The sequence below is a fragment of the Trichoplax adhaerens genome, genomic scaffold, assembly GCF_000150275.1.
Source record: "Trichoplax adhaerens TRIADscaffold_7 genomic scaffold, whole genome shotgun sequence".
NCBI classification, from domain to species: domain Eukaryota; kingdom Metazoa; phylum Placozoa; class Uniplacotomia; order Trichoplacea; family Trichoplacidae; genus Trichoplax; species Trichoplax adhaerens.
The window spans coordinates 3976059-4001438 of NW_002060949.1; the positions used below are offsets into that span (position 1 = coordinate 3976059).

Consider the following 25380-nt stretch of genomic DNA (forward strand, 5'->3'; position numbering starts at 1 on the left):
ATATTCTTGTCGTCATCATGCTATAGCTCTAAATGTGCCAATAGAATACTCTTATCTTGCGATTTTGCTTGCTATTTCAATGATCGCAATCATTGCAAATGTCAATCTGTCTTATAGACACGATAGTTTCTTCATCAAATTTTTATGTGATAACCCTAACTAAATTACAAAATAATATTTACGAACTACAGATAAAGTAAAATGCGATGTAACCATCCTTAATTCTTTGTTAACCGTTTATGAACTACGTACAGTATAACACCGATGATACAACCGGAGTCCTATTTTATGTGGGTTACACACTTGCCTGTATCAAATAGAACAAAATCAATAGTTAATGCTACTGTATTTGTATTTGCGATTAGATTGCTCTCGATACTGTATTAGGTGGTACTGCAGTATATATTTTATCATTTTTAAACTTAGCTGCGGTAACTACAGTATTATAAAATAGGGTTGGTGAAGCAGAACTACCATACACGTATATTTAGCAAATTGCGTGTGAATTGACTACCCAAGCCACGTAATAGGGTACATTTTTACGATTGATCTAGATATATGATAGAATAGATTTGAAATAAACAGTAAAGGCTAACTAAGGCTTGTCATGGAGAGCTTGCTTTTGCAATCTGGTATTAAAACAAACTGCAAGCATGGCTACTAATCATCGGCAGAAAACGAATCTATTTTTAGGAATATTTTCATCGTAACTGAACGATTATAGCATTTAATAAGATTGCTCAGCAGTCTTATTAGTTTGTCTACACGCAAATTGTGTCCATCAGAATAGTATCTGTGGGCTACTTCGACCTCTTTCATTCCTACATACCATACTCTATTGAAATTGCCTACATCACGAGAAATAGAAAGCCAAAGGTAACTTTGCTAGCATACTTTTTTTACCACGGTTCGGTTACCTTAATTATTTAAAAGTTTTAGCTTAATTATTGATTTTAATTCTTTCATTCAATACCAGAGCCAATAGAATCTACGGTTATTAAACACTAGCGTTAACTATAGTTACATTTTCATATTTTATTATAGTATATATTGAATATCTCCTACTATCTCATTGATCGGCAAATTGATGTTACTAAGGTCGTGAATACTAATTTAGCTTAATTTTTATAATTCACTAATAAGAATTTATATTCTGTTGCCATATACGTACGTCACTAATTGATAATAATCTCCTTCATAGTATCTCGAATAATAGCTTACTAATATTCATATTCTTGAGAAGGAAATGCTAATAAATTTAAGAAGGGATCAAAGGAAAAGATTGTTATCATCATTTTTTTCTCGCCTCACAATTTGATGCAAAAATTTCCTTGCTATTAAATTGCAACATTGTAGTCATTAAAGATGAAAAGTTTTATTTTACCTGTATAAACTGATTGATTTCATAAATAGAGAATTTGAAATGTGATAAATAATGCTTAAATCTTAATGTAGCAAATTGAGCTTCATGTGTGATGCAGTGCATAGTATGAAAACTTTAAATCGATACTATTCGTATCAGGAGAAAGATTAAGAACATGGGTAAAGTCAACGTAGAAAGTAGGATAGTCAACATAAATCAGCTAAATTTGAGCCAAAAAATTGATCGGATATATTCGTATATTGTAAAGTAATGATATTTATATCCGTATATATACTTGGCATACAGAACTTACTGCTAAGAAATAGGTTTATTATATGTAGTCTTAACGGGTAAAAATGGGTCTCAATACTGCTTTGGTTTTGTAAATGCAGTATTTCGGTTCTTTTATAACTATAAAGATGCAGGCATAAGAGCTATCAAAAAATTATACAGTTAAATACTTTCGATATACAACTGGTTTTATATCCTGTATATTTAATATAGTACTTTGCCATCATATTAAATATCATCAAAGACATCGACTTCTTCGATTTCTAAGTTACATCGTAAATATCTTGGTGGTTGCTCCATGACACCTTTTATACCATTAGAGCTGGAAACTAGATTAGTTTTGGGATCATTTCCATTAGAACCTTTAAAAGAAACTGCTTTATTTCTTTGTTGCAATGAACGAAGTCTCCAATGATGAGCTGCTTTGAGTAAGTTTTCATTTCTCCTATTTAATAACGGAGAATTTTTAGCTGGTGTATTGATATTATTGAATGTTTGATCGACTATAGCTGATATTGTTCGTCTATGGGATAGGCCATTATCCTGATCTTTATAATTAATCTCAATGTCATCTTTTGACTTATCCTGTAATTTGTTCTCCATTTCTGCTGAAGCATGCTGTTCATTTAAAGAATATGCTCGACGTTCGTTAGTTAAATGAGCTGAAGATGTTGATGAAGAAGGCGATGATAAAGAAATTGTTTTATTATTTAGATTCTCCAACGGAGAATTTTGGTCCGATAATGAACGTGGCCGATGCTCATGGATTGAATGAAGAGACGATGTCGACGAAGAAGTTGATGATGAAGACCGCAAAGATGACTGATGATGTAGCGATGAAGTAATGCGAGCTAAATGGGGTAATCGAGATGTTTTATCGTATTCTCTAAAGGTATCGAACGACGATGATCGATTTCGTAATTGCTCATCTGCTTTAAGCTTTGGGTGTCGATGTGAAATAATTGTAGTTTGACGTATCATTGTAGGCGACTCTTCATCGGTAGAGAAGCGATGTTTTACCAATATTGAACTCTCTGAATCTTGTTTAATAAGAAATCCTTTCTTTCTTCGTTGCTGAACAGGAGAAGACTTCATGGTTTGCAATCGTTGCTGTTGTTTCTGTTGCTGCTGCTGAACTTTATTGTCCAAAGTTGGTGCCGTTGATGGTGATGATAAAAGAGACTTTCCATCATTATCAGTAGACTGACGTTGTTTCTCTGTATCTTCATCATTATTCTTAGCATTAATGCGATTCAATTGCGCAATGAGAGATTTTTGATCAGAAAGTATATCACGTAATTTTTTGGACATTTCTTTGTCGTAATCGCTTAGTCTATTCCGTAGCTGAAGATCTTGCTTGTTATTTTTATTACATACAGCAAAGGCATGATTAGAATCAATGGCAGGAATGGATTTTGAATTCATCACTTTTTAGGTATTAATCTTGATTCTCAGAACACATACACTTTTATTTATTTATGAGCTGAAAATGATCTTAGAAGCTTTATCGACCATGGGTTTCTTGCTGTAAGCAATTGCTTGTATTATTTTTAAAATTCAATGTTCCAACACTTTTACTAAAGGATAGGAACATAAAAGAAATGATGGTTATTGACTAATTTAGTTGCTTTTATTCGTTGTTAGCCCTAATTTTACAATCTAAACACATCAAATCAGTTTTGTTTGCTGATGAGAAAAAATTGACTCCACAACTATCCTTTGTATACTCAAATTGTCAACACAACATATAAGTTAGAACTATGTGAGACAAGTCAGCTAATTAAGAATTGAACAAAGTAACTTCTTGTCTTTCTAAACTAAAGTGAAAATAATGCAAATTTAGTTTCTTGCACCGTTGATTAATTTGATGGAAAATGAAAATTAATTACACTTTGATACGGCTCTGATACCAATTATAGCCTAGGAGTAGTCGTATCTTACTTAATATACATAGCATTGTATGAATGAGCTGTACCCAATAATTTTGATGATTTTAAAGTTAATATACCCGTGATCGATCAAAATACAGAATAGTTGCATTAAATACTGGAATTAAGGAAAATGTTAAGATTTTTGAAATACGCAATGATTAAATATATCAGGCTTTATATAAAACAAGTTTAGCGACATCAATCAGTGGAAAAGTCCAGTTTACCAGGTATTGAATATATCTATGAAGTGGCGATGATTTCTAAAGTAACAGTGTATATACTCTTTCTTAACTGTAATGAAATGTTGGCATGGCTATACCCACAGTTTTTTATTGCATATTTCACTCTTTGCAAAATTTAATCAAATTTTAATTTCAAATTTAATAAAAACAACTCATAAAGTATAATAATTACTAGTCTAATTGAATTCATTTTTTTCCAGAACTAATAGACGGAATAGATATCTTATGATCCATCTTAAAAGAGAAAGCGCAAAACACTTGTAATGAAATGAACCTCAATTTTTCGTTAAGATGGAGGTATGTGATCATGTGCAATCTTGATCTATACTAAAAAATCGAATATAAATGGAGTCATTATAAGATTATTATTCCCGTAATGGCATAAAATCCCTTCGTAAAAAGCGGATGGTACTATTATCAAGAATTTCTATTATTAATCTTGAATAATCTGCGGATACAATTATTCTGGAATATATCTGTATAAATAACATATCTACAACAATTTTTGATATATTACATCTAAATTAGCCAATGATAAGAATAACAAATTAAATATTACTGATTATGAAAGAAAAGACTGATTAATATCGACAGGAGATCCTAGTAGAGCTTAGAAGAATGGAAACCATTGCAAGAATTTAATGACAGTTATTCACAAAATAGCTCCAAAAGAAGTTCTAACTACTGTTTTTAGCTTATCCATAATTTAAATTGATCTTTCAAGATAAAACCGTTTACAAAAGCTATCCGTACCGTAGTTATAGTGCTATAAGTATGCAAAGTGAGTTTATCAAATATGAACAAGAGGTTCAAATCTGAATTAGAGTCGGAAAATTAAAATAAACGCATAAATTTTATTTCTACAACATGATGAGTAGATACTAAACGATAAAAGAGATAGCTAAACTTTTAACAGCGAAACTGTTATTAAGCTTTTTTAACTTTATTACTGTTCTATGAGTGAATGGAATATGCTTCAATTATTATCAAAGTGCAAGGGGCTTCTTTCGACATAAATGAAAATACGGCGAGAAGCGTCTTTCTGCTTTTATCTATTCAGTAGCAATTAGAATGTTTTATATTTTGACGGTAGTTTTCAGTCGAGTTAGAACCTTATCGTGCTATAGCTTCAATGACTTAAACTTAAAGTAACTCAGTAGAAATCTTCTATTTTAAAGCTAATGGTAATGGTAGAAAAAAAAAGAAATCTAACTTTTCATCTCGTATCGTCAAGTCCGTTTCCTCTTCCTAATTATACGGAGACTTTATAAAATGCAATTCGGTTAAAAGCTTTCAAAGAAAGAACAGAAAGAAATTATAATTTTCATATTGCATCGTTATGCTTCTTTTTTCCAATCAATTAGACGGAATATGTTTTATCGCGTATAATATGCTTAGAATTGTATTCCGATCATACTTGTAGAAAAACGATATAAAATAGAACTTTGGGTCCTTTACTCTTCTTTTTTTCTCTACTTCACTGAATTAAGATTGGGATATTTTAAAGTTATGCATTGTTAATATAGATTGACTTAAAGTCTTTCCTTGCAAATAAATAGCAAAATTTATTGGTTGTACCCATGGACGATTTGATCAGTTTAACTTATTTCTTACTATTAGTCCCTTTCGAAAAGTCAACACTATCAATTCCTGTAGCTTAGCTGATACAGAAAATTACGATAAATGTTTTTACCTGTTACATCTCTCAAATAGATTTGTTACAAAAAAAGATACTTGGGGAGAGAAACTCCACCATAACCGGCAATGAATGTTATAGAAGAAACAGTACGATATAAAACAAAAGTTATAAAGATTCAGTCAATGCAATATCACTAAATATTTTTTCGTTTACATTATCAATACAGGATCTTTATAAACAACGTAAAAAGAATAAAGCTGATGAAGAGAAAAATTAGCTATAGCAATAAGTATAATACTACACTGAAGCTAGTTAAGGCAAAATAAGCTATTGGTAAAATTGTCTAAAACGACGCTGCCTAAAGCGACTCAAAATGGTATACGGAAGAAATACTTTAGAATTTGCGATTTGAAATTGTTGACAAACTTCAACATTGACAAATTGTAATCTGTAACTCAGAAAGACGAATAACAATTTTTATTTACCTTACCATTTGAATAGTAAATCGACAGCATGGATTCGTTGATAAAAGAGATAAAGTAGTCGATATTAGGAATAAATAATATAGTTAATGTAATATAGCTTAGATATGCTAGTCCATAAGTCTATCAATCAAACTCGTGACATAGAAGCTGCATGGGGTCAAGATTGAATTCAGTGATGATGCAGGTGTTGGCATAAAAATTAGAGTCAATAAGACTATTGATCTATTATAAATACATAGTGCAAGAGCCCTACTAGGGAAAGTATATACTCTAATCAAAGAAAGAGGAAATCAAAAGAAATTTTTTGCATTTTACTATTACACCTTGTCTGTATAGTACAATCAACAAGAAATATATGTACTGTCATAACAAACTACGGGATAGTTTTATAGTTTTGTTATTGGAAATGAATCATTTCAATGCTAATTGACAATGGAATCACTGACGTAGAAAACATATTCAACTTTTCCTCACTTAAAAATGGATTTTGTAGATAGAAGAACCCAAATCACTGATGCAAAGAAGATAACTTGAAATCAAGTTACATGTTGCATTAGCTCAAAGTCGGCGAAGAAAGAATTATGATTTGAAGAAAGAAGAATAATCATTATAATAGATCAGAATCAATCCGTCGAATCAAGATGGTGCCAGTTAATCCTATCTCCTATGGAAGAATGAAAATTACCATAGAGAATAGGATAACATTATATCCAAATACAACATTAAATTAGTTGAAAGTGAACGAAAAAGGATTGACAATGAAGTGAAGGAGAAGTAACCTATATGATCAAGATAGTACAGATTCGTCTCATTTCTTATTAAAGAGCAATTAATATAACTATGGTTATCCTTATCAAAAGAGGCTACTTTAGATAGAATTTTATAATCCTAGCTTGGGCAAAGAAGTCCATAGGTATTATGAATCCATGATAATACCACAATCTTAGCTTAAAATAAACTTGGAGCTCCTTTAAGAGTCTACGGTAGAAAGTTAAGATCGAAATCGTGATAAAAAACGAAAAACGATGTTAAATGAAGACTTTTCAATCTAATTTAGAGAGTAGAAACGTTTCAGTTAGATTATTCTGAATGCTAATTGAACTTTTATCCTTTACCGGAGCACTTAGTGGAAAACAAATACAATGGAAGTATTATTTAGAAAGTTTACTTATCCCTTTAGAATTTGTTTTTACAAGGCAATTTTGAAAGCCTCAGGTATTAATTATATTATGTTGTTATTGAAACCTTAAATTTAACTTTACGAATACGCCCAAATGTATCTTTACTTAGTCCAGTTCAGCTCTCGGAAAATAAGTAAACAAAAATTTATGTATTTCCAGTTAGAAAAATACCGGTGTTTATTCGTGCTACAATCAGCTTCAATATAGACATTAATAGAGTTTCTTTTTTATCAGTGTCCTTTCGCTGTCGTAAGACCATACAACTATTAAAATCTTTTACTTAAACTAGACTAGATTACATTTCTATTCGCAATTTACAGTTAATAATTATCCAGTTAGAATGTTGTCACTTATTCTATCTACACATTAGTACAGCTAATATTTATCAAGTTAGATATAGGAAGATGCTGATGTAAATACCAACGTTATCACTTATTCTCTCCACATTTTATTACTGTTAATCTTCCATACCCTGATCAAGTTAGACAGAAAGTAAATGCTGAAGGCATCTTCCTAATTTAGCTTTCTAAACTACAAAAACAACACCAATAATTAACTAACCTAAATTTATTAAGTTTAATTTAGAATTTAAATTTGAGATATCTATGACACCTTCAAAATTCTAAGAAAAATGCTCTTCGGAACTATCTATATCATCTGCAGAAGCTTTTTCTCCTACAAATGAAAGGATTGACTCTTAATAAATCTATTTTGATATTACTTGACTCAGTTTATAGACTTTCTCAATGATAAACTAAGCATAAAGCCCTAATTTAAATTGACTCACCCACCTCTTGATGACGGGAAGCCCTCTTACCGCTATGCTATGAAACACTTTAAAAATCTGATTCATTACAGTCTCCTTATATTGTATAGATACAGTAGAGATTTTAATAATAACACGTTTTTCTTAACATATCCATAGAATATTGAGATCTCGTTATTCACAGATTAAATAATTGAATATCTGTATCATGCATGCTTTAATTTCCAAATAGCTCAAAGAACAAAAGCCCTAAATTACATTGACCGGCTACAGAAGTAAAGGTCTTTTCCCTTCATCTCTTTGTTGCGAAATGGATTTAAAAAAATCAAATTAGACTATTCCATCTCTGGCGGCACTATCAACATTCCAATAATTCCTTTTATCAAACATGTCTGTATCATCCAAAAGGATACCGCTCATTACCAGTAGTAAGCATAATTCACTACTAGTAGTAATAACGTTTTTTATCCCCTGGATTAGACTTTTTCAATTGCAAAAGAGCGGAAGCACTTATCCAATTTTATCTACCATAGAGAGGAGAGGCGAGCAAGGCCCTTCTCACCTTTGGATTACTACAAATTCGTATCGAATTGTATCAGACTTAAAAAAGTTAGCGGTAATCTTTTTTTCCTAGCGACACGACGATGAAAAGGGTAAAACTTTGTTGATACGTGTCTTCAATGTAAAATCGAAGAAAAAGGCAGCTCTCCCTTATAGTGTATTTTTATACTGAAAAATACTTGCTACGGGCAAATAATACTGTACTATTAAATTCCAAATGCATGGAAGTAACCTTTCGGTCACAATAATTTCTATATAGTTCTCTCATTATCCTAATTGAATCTCTATGGTAGAATAACAGATAGAATCATAAAATTTGGTAAATTTTTAGTACAGTGGGGCTGGGGTAAGAGGGTTCTCTCTTAAAGTATACTACAGTAGTTATCAATCAAGTTTTTTAATATCGATTTCTTTCAACATTTTACATACGTCCATGAATAATATTACTTGCACGTATAGGATGATTTAACTCGAAACGTCTATAAAAATATGGGCGTCATGGTCTAAATCTGGCAATGATAACAAAATTCTAGTCTGTGCTGTATCATAATTATAGGGTGGTGCCATATCATGCTGTAATTGACAGCCAATTGATATTTTAGATTTAATCTCCAGCTGCTACACCAATTTAGACTGTTCTATTATTTACTGGGGAAGATCCAATCATTTGCTAAGAATTTTGATAGCGTTATATTTCAATATCAAAGCCTGTCCCAAGTGATTTTAGGATGTAAAGTGTGCTCTGAGTTTAAACAATTCTGAATCATTACAACAGTGGAAAAACTATTTTGACAACATGATTTCTCGAAGCAGGAAAAAGAGATCTACTGATTAATATTATACACTTATACAGTCATATTAATATTTTAAATCAATGGAAACTACGCATTATTATTTATTAGTAACTAGTATGGTCATATTAGTTTTAATAAGGCTTGCATTTAATTCTGTCATAATACAAAGTATCGTTCTATTAAATAAGTTAATTTATAAGATCAGAACCTGCAAAGCTAAAATTGTAGTTTGGGTTTATCAATACGAGTATATATCAAAAGCAAAAGAAATGGGAAAGGGGAGTTAGCCTATGTAGGATAAAGTAACAGAAATGCAGGTGCTTTTAACGTATGCAAATAAATGGCTTTGAAGTGTGTGGTAAATCAGTCTAGCATATCAATTAGTTACTGTATTATTTACATATGCGGTACAAATATGAGGTTTAATGATTAATAGAATATCTTACCTATTCTTATACCATGGGTATTGTTCAATTTTAATTCTCCCACTTGCGATATTGATTTGAACTTTCTTTCTCTCCAATAATGCAATTTAATGATCTTGATAGGGCCTATTCAAAAACATAAAGCTGAGTCTTTAGAAAAAGAACAAGCATGAATTGAACTTATTCATAGGCGATAAGGTTTCGTTATAGAGAGCCTACAGTACAAAATACTGTCAGCAAAATTCAATCTATACCATCAACAATAACATTTGTTGACTTAATTGCCTTCCTAACTTTAACCAAGCTTAACTTTTCAAACGTTAAAAATGATAAAATAATTTAGAAAAAAATCGGCTAAACAGCATAACATGGCATTAGCTATCAAACACAATATCCGGCCGTTTGTTGATTCAATTGCATTCCTTACTTTAATTCTTCAAACATTAAAATACATAAAATAACTTTGAAAAAAAATCCGCTTAACAACACAATATAGCATTAGCCACAGTATCCAATACAATATCTGAGCATGATATTTTCCAATATGGATATAAGCATTAGCCCATAACATTAGATGCCATTTTGCAATAACGACTATTTAATTTTTTAAGATCACTTAATCGTTCCTTTAAATTACAGACAAGAACTTCGGACCGTAAAATACCATAAAAGTCTTGGGCAGGAACTTTCTAATAATGAACTCATAGAATTATGTTGTGTACAGATATTACTATTATTTTCTTCACAAAACTAGACATAGCTATTTGTAGACCTAAGTACTAGGATGTAAGCTAGGCTGCTGTCTACAGCTATATATGATATTTGCTACCTTTAAATTGCCTTCTTACAGTTATCGTCCCTAACTTAAACGATCATAGCATCATATTAAGCTATTTAGCCGTCGTCTCGGCCTATGCTTAGCTATGAAGGTATCACCGTTACTGATCTTTGTTTTCGATCTGTGTTGTAGTTGTTAGTGCTAGTTAGTTGTCCTCAAGTTCCTTCTATGGAGATTTTGTACGCTAACTTATGCAAACTTCCTGGTTAAAGTTTTATTCAGCTATTAACCAGAAAATTTTTATTTCATAATAAAACATCTGATATGAATAGCAATGATGTATGAAATCTACTTCTGCGAATATTTTTAACTCTGTATCATAGCATCGACATTTCTAAAAGACAATATTTACTCATTAGAAGATTTCATTTACATATCTGAAAAGCCCCCAGTGTTCGTAGCATAGCGTGCATGAGTGTCATAATCTAGTTTTGATATTAAATGAGAAACTTGCAGCACACTAACTCACTCCATCCCATACTACTTTGACATGATGTAGCGATAAATTTATGACTTTTCGGCAGAAATGCAAGAATTTTACACTGAAATTGATGATAATTTACTTTAAAAGAACTTATAAGTCTATTTCGAAATGTCGAGATTAACAATTGTGCAGATATGTTTGTATCTATTTGATGGTTTTAATCATAAATTGAAAACTTAAACGTTTACAGTAAGGTTAAAATTTCATGATGATCAAATTTTTCACTTGCTTAAAAATCCATTTATAGCAATTTATCTTTACTGATTTAACACACGCTTGAAGATTATACCATGTAAATAACGCGCTTAATGAAATAAGCTATATATTTCTAGGTAACGAATGGGTCATTTGTAAATCTAGATTGCAAAATATATTAACTTTTAGAGATGTAATAATGGAGGTTAGATACGGTTGTCTAGAAAATTAGATCATTAACAAATATCGGGTATATTTTTCGATTTAAGATCTTCTGTAGAGACATAAACAGATTTATACACTAGGTTTGTACAAGGCTAGAAGATCGAAAAGTCCGTAGACGCTATGATACTATGCAGCTACTGGTCATTGTAGATGCAAGAGATGAGTACAGTAGAGTAGTAAGCTAATTTATTTGCTAAATTTTTGTGCTATTTATGAGGATCCCTTACCAGTAAGGAAATAGAATGATATACTGTAGGTATGGATATCTCTAGTTATAAGTTACCCATGCTGTCGTTGAATTAATCATAATTTACCGATATTTCACTTCTATTGATGTTGAAGAGACAGTTTCTCTGTAATTGTATCTTATTAAACATGCTAAAATCTTCATTTAACTAAGCTGTATCAGTGATTAAGATGATTTCAATTGCGACTAAACTGTAATGCGTGTATACGCATATATTCGCTCATACCTTTAATCAATCATCGTATTGGAGGATTCTTTTGCTATTGGCTTTCAAGTATCAACCGATACATCAGTTATTCACTTCCAACCGTTATAAGACAATCCCAGCAAATTAAGGTGGTTAAAAGGATTTCTGTAATCTAATTTATTTCTCGTCATGCTCCTATAAAACATGATAATCGGTGCGACTACTTTTGTTTACTATTTCCAGAGGATACTTTTAATCTATTATTTAGTTATGATTGAAAAAAATGCTATCATCTTTATCTTTATGATACCACCTACGTCATATGTCTACTCATAGATAAAGAACATCGATGGATATTAATAATAAATACATCGATGGAGATATCAATAATTCATCGTCACAATGGTTTTTATTGAAAATCTATCCCAAGTATCGATCGAGACTTAATGCAGTGTACTAGTGGTCATCGTACATGCAATTTAAAGAATCATCCTATTAACCTAAACTATCAATGACAACTTTTATGAAGTTATTAGAATGCTAGACTAAGAACAGTGATCTAAGGCTACTGTATTCAATCTCTTGGAAAATGATACAAAGTATGCATGGTGAAATATAAAATAAAGTTAAGAGAAAGTGATGCACGACTCGCTATCCATTTTAAATATCTTTGAAAGTGCATTATAAGGCAATAATAATTAATAGTAGAACAATAAGTAGTAAAAAATTGCAAGGCCAATCAATGCATCGTTAAAAAATTGAAAGACTTAATCAATAATTACGTCAATAATTTCTATAATACGTTTATACTAGATATAAAGCACAGCATTGATAGTCAATCATAAAATGCTACTTTATTCTCTTGACAGTTCTTTCATTCTCTTCGTTAACATGTCGCTCTACCCTTATGATTGATTACGGTTCTATATAATTGAGATGAGTTAAACAAAAGCTTACGATAGATAAACATCAATCACACAGAAAGGCATTGAATAGACATTACCATTGATGTAGAAACCTTCTTATTAATGTAAACAACTTCATAATATCTTTGATATTGTACAATGGATTGCGATGGAAGCGGATAAAAGAAGAATTATTTAAAAAGGCCGAAATCCATCATGATGACGAAAGTGATGATGGCGTTGACTTACGACGATATCATCACAAACATGCAATTTACAATACAGGCAAAATAAAGTCAAAGGTATCAAAGGTAATACTTGTCATGATTTATAGCTATTCTATAGCATTACTAACAATTCAGAATCTCCTACTTTTACTACTATCATAATGATTAATAAGTTGCAAATGAATAATAAATGCTGACTTTTACATAAGATTAAAAGGTTAAGCCATAACATCTAATTCTAATAAAATAAAAATGAAACAGCATCATACATATCATGGCGTCCATCCAAAACTTACACCTGTACGAATAAGCTTTACATTATTTATCTCATACATGAATTAAACACAGCTAAATCCTTACCGTTATCGATTTATAATATCGACCCATATAACAACAAAAATTATACAACAATATTTTTCTCGCCATTACGTATACGAGATGATAATGATAAATAATTACATTGTATCCATCTGTCGATATAGTATTCCAATGCGTGTTAATTATGAAGACTTTTTACTCAAATTGTGCTGATCTATTGATCGTAAAGTGTCTCTCAGCCCTAAGTAATAGACAGATTAACATTTATTTTCATCATTGTTACCAACTTAAGTCATTTTGTAGTATAGGTCAAAATTCCCAGAAAATGGCGTCAATCCATTATGAGAAACTTGTAAAGGGTGAAAATAAAGAAATAGCAAATAATGGGCGGAATAGAAAACCATCGCGAAATATGTCATACATTACGACTGTTATTGTTCAATAAGTATCCAAATTCTCATCGGTGTCGTTAAGAATAAGATAAAGTTTACTAGAATTAAAAATAAAAATAAAAATTTTCTCATAGACATAGCAGAGAGGAAAGGAATATCAAATACATTAATATAATATTGGATCGATAATATTTCCAATTCTTAGCATAAAGAAAATTTTAAATTAAGAACTTAAATTCATTATAGACATGTAAAGATCTTTTATAACCCAAATTTACTACAGCTCTATCCAAACAATTGCTATATTATAATTATTGTTCCTGTTGTGCTTTAAACAATGCAAAATCCTACACAAAATAAAATATAGCTCTAACATTATTTGACAATAAACCAATGTCCATTACTTAAATCTTAATTAATATTCGATAAAAACTACGCAAAATGGGAACGGCTACATATAGAATCCTCAATTTAGAATATGTTAAATTTAGAAGGAACTTAATACAGTACTATTATAGCTAAAAGATGGAACAATGTCCGATAATTTTATTTATAGTTAATCGTATCTGGGTAGTATCGTCGAGAAATATAGATGTGCACTGTGATTACTTAATCAGCATCAGTTGATTTTTGAATTTCGGGAGGCTACTCTGTAGAAATTATACGGTAACTAAAGCTGCCCATATAGTACTTCCAAGCGAACTTTATAGACTTAGGTCAGCAAATGTTAAAGTAAAATCTATATAAAGAGGGAGAAAACATGATCCTAAACTACATTGAAGCTCGTAGTTTGCTCATGATGTATGCAGTATCAATATCATACAATTTATCTATAATTATACCCAGTTACAGTATGTAACATGTTATGTATTATTATTATGAAATCCCCGTTATAAGTTCTAGTAGTAAGTTAGAAAATAAAAGATACTTGATGGAATAAAATATTCTTCAAGGCTTTTGAATGAGGGGTGAAGGATTCCAAGATTTTATTACTAATCAATAAAGCCCATTTGGAAATTAGACTTACATAAAATTATTAAAGTTTCAATATTACTTAAATACTATATATATATTAAATATAAGATACGTATAAAGCTTGTAATTTATAATTCTTACGCGCAGACACTGATTTATTTTCTGTCATCCTAAACCGTTTATTTTTTCATTCTATCGGCTCTTCTTACGTCAGCACTATTTATAATGTACTTAATGACTATTACACAGAGGTCAGGGCCTAATTTGCAATACTATTTATTTGGTTAATACCGTGACCGTCTGATTGCAACATGCTCATGCGATATTGACATTTAATTAATGCGTATAATTTACATGGCATTCGTTCGAGTAAATAAAGATTAATCACTGCAAAACAACAGCACAAATTAACGGAGATCAGAAATTATTTCATAAATAATATACAGTTGTAGTATTCAGTGACCATCAACTTAAGAATATCATCTTAACTGATTGAATGAAAACATATTACAAAGGCATGTGGTAAAATATTAAGTTAAGTTCAATAATTTTTCTTATAAAATTTTTAAATGAGTTTAGTTGTAGTGTTAGATGAGTCTTAAATTCCTTGATCTACTTGATCTTATTTAAAAAATCACTGCCAGAGCATAAAATGTAATTGAACATGGTATGAATCTCAAGTAAATGTTTGTATTTTGATACTATTTATGACTTTCACGAAAATTTTGATAAACTTTTAGATGAACCTCGAATTATTATTTCTCTTTTCGGTCTCATTTAGGGCACGATATAAATCTTATATATCTATTTAATATCTTTTAATTTGAATTAAAATTAAAAAAAACAAAGAAAGACCTGTAAGTAAAATCTTGAATTACTGTTTACATTCCTACTTACCTTGGAAGACCATTAAGGATTACGGATAATCTTTATACAATTTTAATATAACCGCTTACTGTTTTTTGGATTTGAAACTCCCATGCAATTCTGATGAATTCTCGATAATTTTTGAGAACTGTTTATGGTTTTGTCTTTGTTTAAAATATTACTGAGTATTAGAAATTTAATGTTAAGGTCCAGTTTACGTTTTTGATCTGATTAATAATATAATCAAGGAAGAACTTTATTATTGAGTCTCAAGCTGATCTTTACCTGCTTGGTTACATTTGACATATTGTATAACGACAAGAACTCTATCCTAATTGTCAAGCTCCTGTTTATGTTTACAGTTTAATATGATATTTACATAGGCTACCAATGAACTCTTCCTTTAGATACCAGTTTTGCTTACTTCTTGGTCTTTAATTAAGTAATTATAACGTGACTCGAATAAAATCTGGCTCTTATTTCAGTTCAAAATTGTTTTTTACCGCCCTAACAGCCACTGTTCATTCAAACTCTACCAAAATCCCTATTAAAATACTGAAGGGCTTTCAAAATTTGAAATTGTAGGTTGTAGTGTATTTAGAATATACTGTAACTATATTCTACTCTTAAATATAGACATTTGTATTGCTCTTATATTTAGACAGATCTACAGTCTGCTTACTCTACATTCATATATAGCCTACTGTATTTAGTTATTACGGTACTCGCTGTTTTCTACAATCATCTGCTATTTTGCAACCTGTTATGGTATATGTTGTATCTAATTCCACAATCCTATTCTCTGCATGTGCTCTATCTTTAAAACTATAAATACCGGCGATTTCTACCTCAGAGTTCGTTAGCCTCTCAGTTAGTCTTCTAGTTAGTCTCTCACAGTCTAATACTTCTACTCGTTACTCACGACAGCTTGCACGCCGATCTACCGTAACTACCTCACTGTACTTCACATTACTAACCTACAATAAAGCATCACTTTTATAAACCCTTTGGTGTAATAATTGTAAATGGCGACTAAATCTCAACCCTCTGAGATATTGAACCCTCCATCACATAGGTTAACTTCCAGACTTCATTTAAAATCTTTGTAGAATAAAGATAAACCGAACACGGCTACCAAAAATTCTTTTTTACTATTACGATCATAATTTGGTTTTTTTTGGAACTTAAATGAAAATAGCCATAAACTTCTATGCTAATCTCAAAGTATCATTTAATATTTAAACTTGATTTTCAAAACTCTTGAAGCGAGCATATATGATAGTCAACTGTTATACAAGTCTTCAAGTTTATTTTTTTACAATTTGACTTAAACTTTTCATGAAAGTAAAAATTAATCTTAAAATACACCATATCAGCCAAATCTTTTCAGTAATCAATTCGCAACTCATTCAAATACATCAATAGCATTTTATGAGAAATCTCAAATATAATATACGAATTAATGCTATCCATCCAAAGATAACAGTGCTTGTCAATCCATGATGATGATAATGCAAATACTATTCTGCTAATTAGAATTTAGACCGGTATCCATTCAAATAGGTCTATTTCAAAATTGCAAAATTTAGTCTATTGTACAATAGCTAATATGATTAGTCTTGAGATCGTAATAGAATAATCTAAACTCTACTATTGAACAAAGATGGGTAAATTTAAGGTAATTATAGTATTATAGAAAACTAGAGCTAATAGATTAAGTACAATTCCATAAGAAAAAAAGCCACAAAATATTAATTTAACACCAATTTATGATAATGCATAATTACTTTATAGGCTAGTATACGTCCTGCATATATAGAGAGCATATATATCCGTTAGTGTTCTGATTAGCAAAGACTATAAAATTTTCATACAATTAGACACTAGAAGGTGGAGATTTTCACAAAATATGAAATGAAAATTCATAGCAAATGAATGAAATTGTGAAAATGAAGTTGTCATTTTGTAGGCAGAATTCGCAATGAAACTGTGGTTGCAAGGATATATTAGGAGAATTTTACAGTAACTTGAGTTCATATGAATTGGTTTAAGATATAAATTACAGATTCATAAAAATCTTAATCGTAAGTGAAGGAATAATAACACTTGTGCGGGTAGTCAATAGAAATTGCAGCCAATAGCTGTATCGGTAGTTTCGATCATTATCCTCTAAATCTTTCGCTGTCTTTGAAGAGTTTGTAATGTTGCCTTAGAAATAGTAGCATGAGATGATGAATAAGTGCCATAAGGTAATCGATGCATACCAGGAGCAGCACCACCTGCAGAAGAAGTGGTAAACTGCTTCTTTCCCGGTCTAGTTGCACTTTTCTCTTTACCTGACGGAGGTCTTGCAGCGGGAACCTAATATCAGTAGGGAAGTGGAATGAGTAGATCGAAGGAATGAATAAATTAGCTACAATCTATCATTCTATCGGTTATCAATCGATACGTCAGAAATGTGTATTCTTTCCATTTATATACCCCTACAATATCAAAATCGAGACGCTAATCCATGATTTCATCATTTTTAGACAACTTACCAATCTTGAACTTGTTACTGATAAGTCGGGGTTGCTATGGCTCATTGAAGAATAAGATGATACATGTTGTGCAGCGCTACTTTTACTATTTCCAGCGGAATTAGGTCTTTTCTTATATGGCAATGGACTAGCAGTCTAACGGAAATAGAATATAGCATGATTTTAATTCAGCAATGGCTTGAAAAATTCTCTTGGTACTGTATGGAAAGTTATAAGATGATTAAGAACTTAGCAAGAGGCACTTTAATACGCAATAGTGAGATAATAAAAAAGCAGCATTAGGAGTTTACTAATTGAAATGTTAATATAATGAGCTAAGATTTAAAGTCTTTACTCACTTCATATTGTTAGCATGTATGAATTTAATCTTATAGAATAACATCTTAAGGCTGTGGGGATGCTCTACACTAAGCCACTCTTTGAATGCTATTTATTTATCAAAAAACGGTAGCGACGAAAATATATTAGCTAACCGATAATATGGATATTTGCTTGCCATTGCAAGCTAAAATTTATAGTATAGAAATCCTTGAACCTTAAAGTATTTAGCATTTGAATATTTTATGCATTAAAGTAGGAAAGTATATATATTTCTAATCCCAAAGTGGGTGGAAATGAGGTAAGAGATAGTAAAATAGTTAAGCTCCCTAATTATTGGAATATAGCTAGATACTTTGATAGGACCATGAATTAACTTATTTCTCCAATGCTGCTGATTAACGATTACAATTTAGTGACAGAGTATACATTGCTTAGGATAATATATCATGGTAACTCTTATTTAGCAAATGTTAGACTTTTTTAAGGACAAATTGGATGAAATATGGTTTCTCTTGTTAGCATAATCATAATCATAGGCTGCCGTTAGAGTGAGACAATATTTCTTAATGTTTAGTAAGTTACGGTAGCTTAAAAAATTTTCCAGTAATCTTAGAGGAAATCATAACATTTATTCTGGTAAGTCGAAGTTTGTATAGAATTTTACCTTGACTTTGGGTCTAGTATCACGCTCTAAACTAGATTTTCGAAAACCATGTTTAGCATCTTTAGCTTGTGCAGCTTGAGATTCTCCTCGGGCTACTTGGGTACCTTGGATGCCTTGGGCCCCTGAAAATATAGATAGATAGGATTATTTAATCTTTATTCGTTAATTACTAATGATCTGAAAGTGTAGTGAAAATAAGATTAATTAGACTGGGTTTTTTGTAAATTAATTCGGCTAGCAAGTGTAGGATTAATCACCTGCAACTTCCGATTTTGAAGTAGCTTTAGGGACATTACGGGCAGCTTCGACTGCTACTGTAGCATCAGCGGCTTTCGATTTTATTCCTTGTGTCTCTTTCTGCATAGAATTTCCTGGATGAGCCTCTTCTTTTATGGAGGATTTTTTTAATTTATTAGCCATATCGAGAACTTCCTGGTCATCCTGGTGGTCAGCTATAGTTTCAGCTTGTTGCTGACGTAATTTTCTGTTCTCCAATTTTTTTTGAATGATGCTCTGAAAAATAATTGATAGCAATAGTTTTAGCTAATTTGCAGCTAACGGAGTAGAATGTTTTGATACACTATCATATCGCTAGTTATATCAAGGTATGGATAAGCTAAAAGGAATACTGCATCATCGCCAATGATTCTATAAATTTCTATTAGGAATTGACTTTGTTATCATAAAACCTCGTATAAATTTTGTCGGTATTCATCCACAGTTAATTGGATATCATCATCAACTGGTGGCACAATATCTCGATTAACTTTAGGTTCTTGGCTTTCGTTGTGAAATCTAGTTCATGATAATAATGATTTCACTAAATTTATTACTTACATTCGATATTTAATTATAGCAGTATTCTGCCATTTGCTTTACGAAGAGATTTAATCAAAGTAAAGGAAAACTATATAAATGTAATTTGCCTTCTGATATATGGATGTTTTAGCGCTTGTTCAGCAGTTAAACGTTTCTTGGGATTAAAATGGAGCAACTTCTTTAATAAGTCCATCGCATCATCAGGTACACCTGCACATAAACCTCCTAGGGACGTTGATGGACTGCAATAATGATCAAGATTAACTATATATTTCTGTTCTCAACGATAAATTCTGATATTACTGAGTAGAAAAATACTTCCAACTGGAAAAATATCAATTTAGCAGAGAGCCCGTTTAACCTTAAGCAACGAGTAATTATGCGCAATATCGAAGTATTCTTCGACGCTATCGTAGTCGAATCTTTACTACTTACTATGTCTTAATTTGATGTAATAAGGATGCAGCGTAATTAGATTCCAGATCTTGGATATCTATAATCGAACAAAATGCAAAATGCTCTGTGAAAGTATATCGAAAAGGATCAAATCATACCGATCTTTAGCTAGAAAAGGAAAATAAATCCAAGCTAGTGGATGCTGGTGACAGTACAGAAATCCATAGATTGAAAATTAATTTTAATTAACAGCAAACACAAAGCAGAAGGATGAATTATGATAGCGTGATTTATTACTGTTAGAGCAATCATTTACATGAAACTTATGAAGATGTACAATACATAAGATACAATATTCCCGAAGATGGAAAATCAAAATACCCGCATGGAGAATGTTGTAAATAGTGTTAAATATTACGATATATGTTACATTAGCTACTAGATAGAATGTTAAGTATATGATTAGAATTTCATCTATATAAGTACTTATAATATGATGACTTGTATGTAGTCTTGTAATACCGTACATGATTATATTCTAAAAGGCGGACTGATAATTTATTATATATATGTGCATATGTTATGAAGTAAACGATAGCTACAATAGTTAGTAATTAGATGTATGTGTAAAATGCTACGGCGCAAAAAGGCAAAAGGTGTAAGTTGGAATATCTATAAATACCCAGCATTTTTAATATTAAAGTCGGTTACGAAAATCTTACTCGCGGAGTAGAACTCATTGCTTAAAAACATAACCTAGAAGCTCACCTTCACTCCTTGGATGTCCAATAACTTGAACAATTTTTTCTACCTGGTTTAGAGTTGAAGTTCCTGGAAAGAGTGCTTTACCTGTGATCAAGGTGCAGATTATTTTGATTATTGCATTAATTTGTAGAGGAATAGTTATCGTCTAAAAATATTATCTAAGAAAGAATTAAGGGTTCGAAGATAAAGCTCTTAGTAAACGTATTTAAATATCAGCGTAATCCTCGTCATTTTGATATGAAAACGAAGATATGGTTTAATAATTTCGCTAGAAAATAACTAAGAATGAAGTCTTACAGTGCCCATTTCAGTTAAACTGGGAATAAGCTTGCATAACTTATAGAATAGATTATAATAAAATGTCTTTATTCAATCAGTTAAGCTTGTATCGACTTAAATAAGTATGCAATATGGACGATGATATCTGACCTATTAATATTTCTCCTAATATGCACCCAATAGACCACATATCTACTCCAAAAGTATACCTGAAGCAATTAAGGTGATTGTTGTCAATTACGTATGGAATTTAATACATTAATCTTCTATCAAGATGCCACGATCTGATATTCGAACAGGCCTAAAGTTTTACAGTACCTTTGTGATGATAGTAAAATTTCAGGTGCACGATACCATCTTGTTGCTACATAATCAGTTAAATTAGGGTTTGCTACTTCTTCGGTTAGTCTTTTGAGCGATCTTGCTAAACCAAAATCTGCAACCTTTTAGAAAGATGAAATGTTACTCTTTAACAGCCTATGGGTAATAATTTTTTATGACTGCACTGGCGTGGTTAGCATTTGACGATTCAAGATTGCAATTTATCCGATTGTAAAAGTTAATTTTTCGTTTGTACTCGTACGAACCTTGACAAAACATTCCGAATCCAAGAGAATATTGCTGGGCTAAGATATTAAAGTATAAAATAATGATCAACTTAAGATAGCTGTTCGATCTTTTCAGGGCTTGAAAGTGTTATTTTAGAAAGATTAATAATCCATTTGGTATAGCACTATTTAGTTAATGTTAGGTGTGATAATAAAATACATAAATTGCACCAAGATGTATCATAAGTAACGCTAATCCAGAATTGTGTTTATTTTGGTCGAAATTGATGAAGAGGCATATGTTATTAGAAAGTATAGTTTCCAAATGAGCGATAACAAAACAGCAATACATCATTAGAGGATACCGTAGTCTCGGATTTTTTAAAAATCAAGAGTAACTGTCTATTTATAATATACTGATTTAATCTTTATTTTCAGATCATGAATTATAAATTTGGAAGTTTGATATAACGCTAACACAAGATGAAATAGTGACTGCTGACCTTTAAATCACGATGGATAACGTTTCCGGAATGCATGTATTTGATAGCTCTTAATATCTGGTTTGAATGAAAGAATTAGAGACATGTTCAGTTAATGCAACTAAAGATAAAAACTATTAACTTAACATTTTCTTCACCTGATACATTATGTATCTCTTATGAACATCCTTCAAGATATTGCCTTTCTTAATTACATTGTGTAGATCGGTATCTGTGCAATTTATAAAGCATTTAGCCATGATAGTTTATTAAAGCAATTGTTTATTACCCAACATCTGAAGAATATTATTATAACCAGCTCACTCTTATATATTCGTTCAAGGCTATCATTATGTTAAGTAATTATTAATTTATTAAAATGTTAATTTACTCATTTATTTACCCATATATTCAAAAACTAAATAGATATCTTTATCATTTTCAGCTTTGATCACGTTAATTAATTTGATGATATTATCTAGCCCACTAAATTCCTAAAAAGCAAGAGAAGAATGAATCAATTAGTGATGATATAGAAACGACAAAATAAATATCTCATAGGATAAGGAAATTTCTCTTGTTACTCTTGTCATTATTAGGCAGACAACATAAAGAGAGTTTATTGCTTAACATTGAAAAGGTCACTTCTACTCTATGAAATTGCAGCTGACTATTGCTACAGTATAATTACAAAATTAACCTTATGAAACAGCAAGATCTATTTAAGAATTAATCCACCTATACTATGTTTACTACTTATATTAAAATTACCTGTAAAAAGAATATTTCACGAAATGTTCTCTATAGATGATGATTGGTCCACGTATTCAACGATAGGCAAAAATAAAAGCGAGAAAACGTTTCCATAAATAGAAGATCAACATGTGATAAAATGAAATTAACGACCAAGCAATTAAAATTTAAAAGCACACTATAGCATTGACTCGACTATAAACAGTTTTCAGACTTACTTGAGCGTCCGTTTGATTTCGAAAAGCGTCGAAAATCTTCTTTACTGCTACTATTTCATTGGTTTTCCTATCGATAGCTTTCCATACAATACCATAGGCCTAACGTCAAATAAGAATCAAAATACGATTCTTAGTACTGCAATTTTCTTACGTTAATAATAGAAAGATACATACCTACTTTAAGTAAATTATTTGCATATTGTTACAATTCTATAAACGTTAGGATAATGCACTATTCACTAGCACAGTCTACATCTCTATAAAACGGCCATGTTATATGCCAGAAATGTAGTTCTATCTGACATGTAAAGCAACGCCTTTCATTCTTAGACTTTATTAAGAGAATGTATTGTACTAGTGATTCAATCTGTATACACTATGATATTAATTCATTTCTAGATTCAAATCCATGTTTTCAGTTTTTTAGTAACCGTTTCAATTATATGATAAAAGTTAAGACATACCCCTTTTCCTAGGCGCTTTCTAATGTCGTACTTTTTCAGGATATGAGGTTCAATTTCTGTCGACATGGCGGCGGGTGTAAAAATTTACGTTTTAGTTTAAAATATTGTTTTCCGTTATAGTTAGAAATAGATCAATTAAACGATGATGAAAATCGTCTTTAAAGGTTTCCCATAACCATAAATGTTAATCTTTAGTCTTTTATTAGTGGCATAGATCAATCTTAGTCGTTAATGACGAGTTAACATTCAGATTCGTGCCAATTGACGCAAGATTTACCAAAGGAATAACTGAAAAAGTGGGTAAGGACGTGAACAGTTTATAACAAGTTTTATAATTCTAACCTGTACGCTATTACGACATGTATGCTTGGATGCTTGCAATAGACGAGTGTGTATATGAAAGGTAAGTATAGAACGAGTATTACACGCCTCTAACATTAGCAGGCAAGTTTATATACAGATTCTATGCACTGTATATTTCATTATCATGCTGTATTATATAACACTACAACAGCTGACTGTTAACAATCATATTAACGGTTAAGAGCCGCCATACCGTATGCAGTAGATAGCATATTGTTTTATTCACTACCTATCCAGCAATAATAGTTGAGGAGTTTAATCCTTTTTCGACTTATTTGTATAGTAGCCGGCGTGTTCCGTGCATAGTTTCCATAGCAACCGAAGTTAACTTACCCACCCTTCTCAGGGAGATATCCGATGTCGAGCGAAAATGTCTACCGAATAAGTATGCGACGACAATTGAAAACTGCTTTACGTAAAGAATGACAACGTCTAGAGGTTTTAATCTCCATATCTACCTTGCTAATCATATGCTAGTTTACTCTACCGCTACAAGTGCAAGATATACTTATATCTAGGTCTGGAGTCACGAGGAACTACAGGATGTATAGTAGAACAGAAATTTTCTAAGGATAGGCGTGAAGCGGCAATTGAACACTATATTTGATATTTGATTTCAAGCACTAAAATGAAGATTTGTGATTGAAAGCTCTTACTTTAGGCGCTATTATCAGTTTGGTTAATTTGCTTATGCAGCCTTGCAGCTTAATATAAGATACTTTACTGCTATTCGATACGGCCTAAAATATATGTGTATATGATAAACGGTAGCAGTTGAATATTATACTAAATTGCAGCCCTGAAATACTTATTCTGTATATAACGTGATATGAAGATTATTAATCTTTATCACTCGTATAATTATCATCCATTGAAAAAATTTGCCATGACTTATGTAGAATCGATAGGAATACATTTACTGAAAATTCTTAAAGGATTGGCACTCGAAAATGACTAAATACGTCATACTCGTATGTAGTCACCATACGCGTCTACCTGTACATATATGTAAGAAGTATCGAGATTCTTAATTTCTAATTTTATTAATTATTCATATGTATTGTAGTATACCGAAATTTATCTAAGTATGCGGGTTCAGTTAGCTTAATTAAAACAAATCACCATCAATTTAGTCTTCCGTATCGAATTCTTAACTAAGATTCTTTCCCTCAAATTCATTAGATTTATACAGAAATAATGTTTATGTTTAAAATGTAAGAAATTAATTGG

At 31.1% G+C, this 25380-nt stretch overlaps 2 protein-coding genes across 2 annotated transcripts; both read right to left on the reverse strand.

Annotated features, from left to right (window-relative positions):
* Nucleotides 1-1882: 1882 nt before the first annotated feature.
* Nucleotides 1883-3079, reverse strand: TRIADDRAFT_58236 (uncharacterized protein; the record flags this gene model as incomplete). The annotated part of the gene is made up of 1 exon (XM_002114393.1): nucleotides 1883-3079. One exon carries the CDS (start codon nucleotides 3077-3079, stop codon nucleotides 1883-1885), a length of 1197 nt encoding a protein of 398 aa, XP_002114429.1.
* A 16891-nt stretch (nucleotides 3080-19970) lies between these two features.
* Nucleotides 19971-23853, reverse strand: TRIADDRAFT_50520 (uncharacterized protein; the record flags this gene model as incomplete). Its single annotated transcript, XM_002114394.1, has 12 exons — nucleotides 19971-20124; nucleotides 20318-20375; nucleotides 21047-21127; nucleotides 21473-21531; nucleotides 21641-21765; nucleotides 21910-21948; nucleotides 22374-22430; nucleotides 22511-22584; nucleotides 22756-22846; nucleotides 23124-23153; nucleotides 23324-23422; nucleotides 23788-23853. 12 exons carry the CDS (start codon nucleotides 23851-23853, stop codon nucleotides 19971-19973), a joined length of 933 nt encoding a protein of 310 aa, XP_002114430.1.
* Between the last annotated feature and the right edge of the window lie 1527 nt (nucleotides 23854-25380).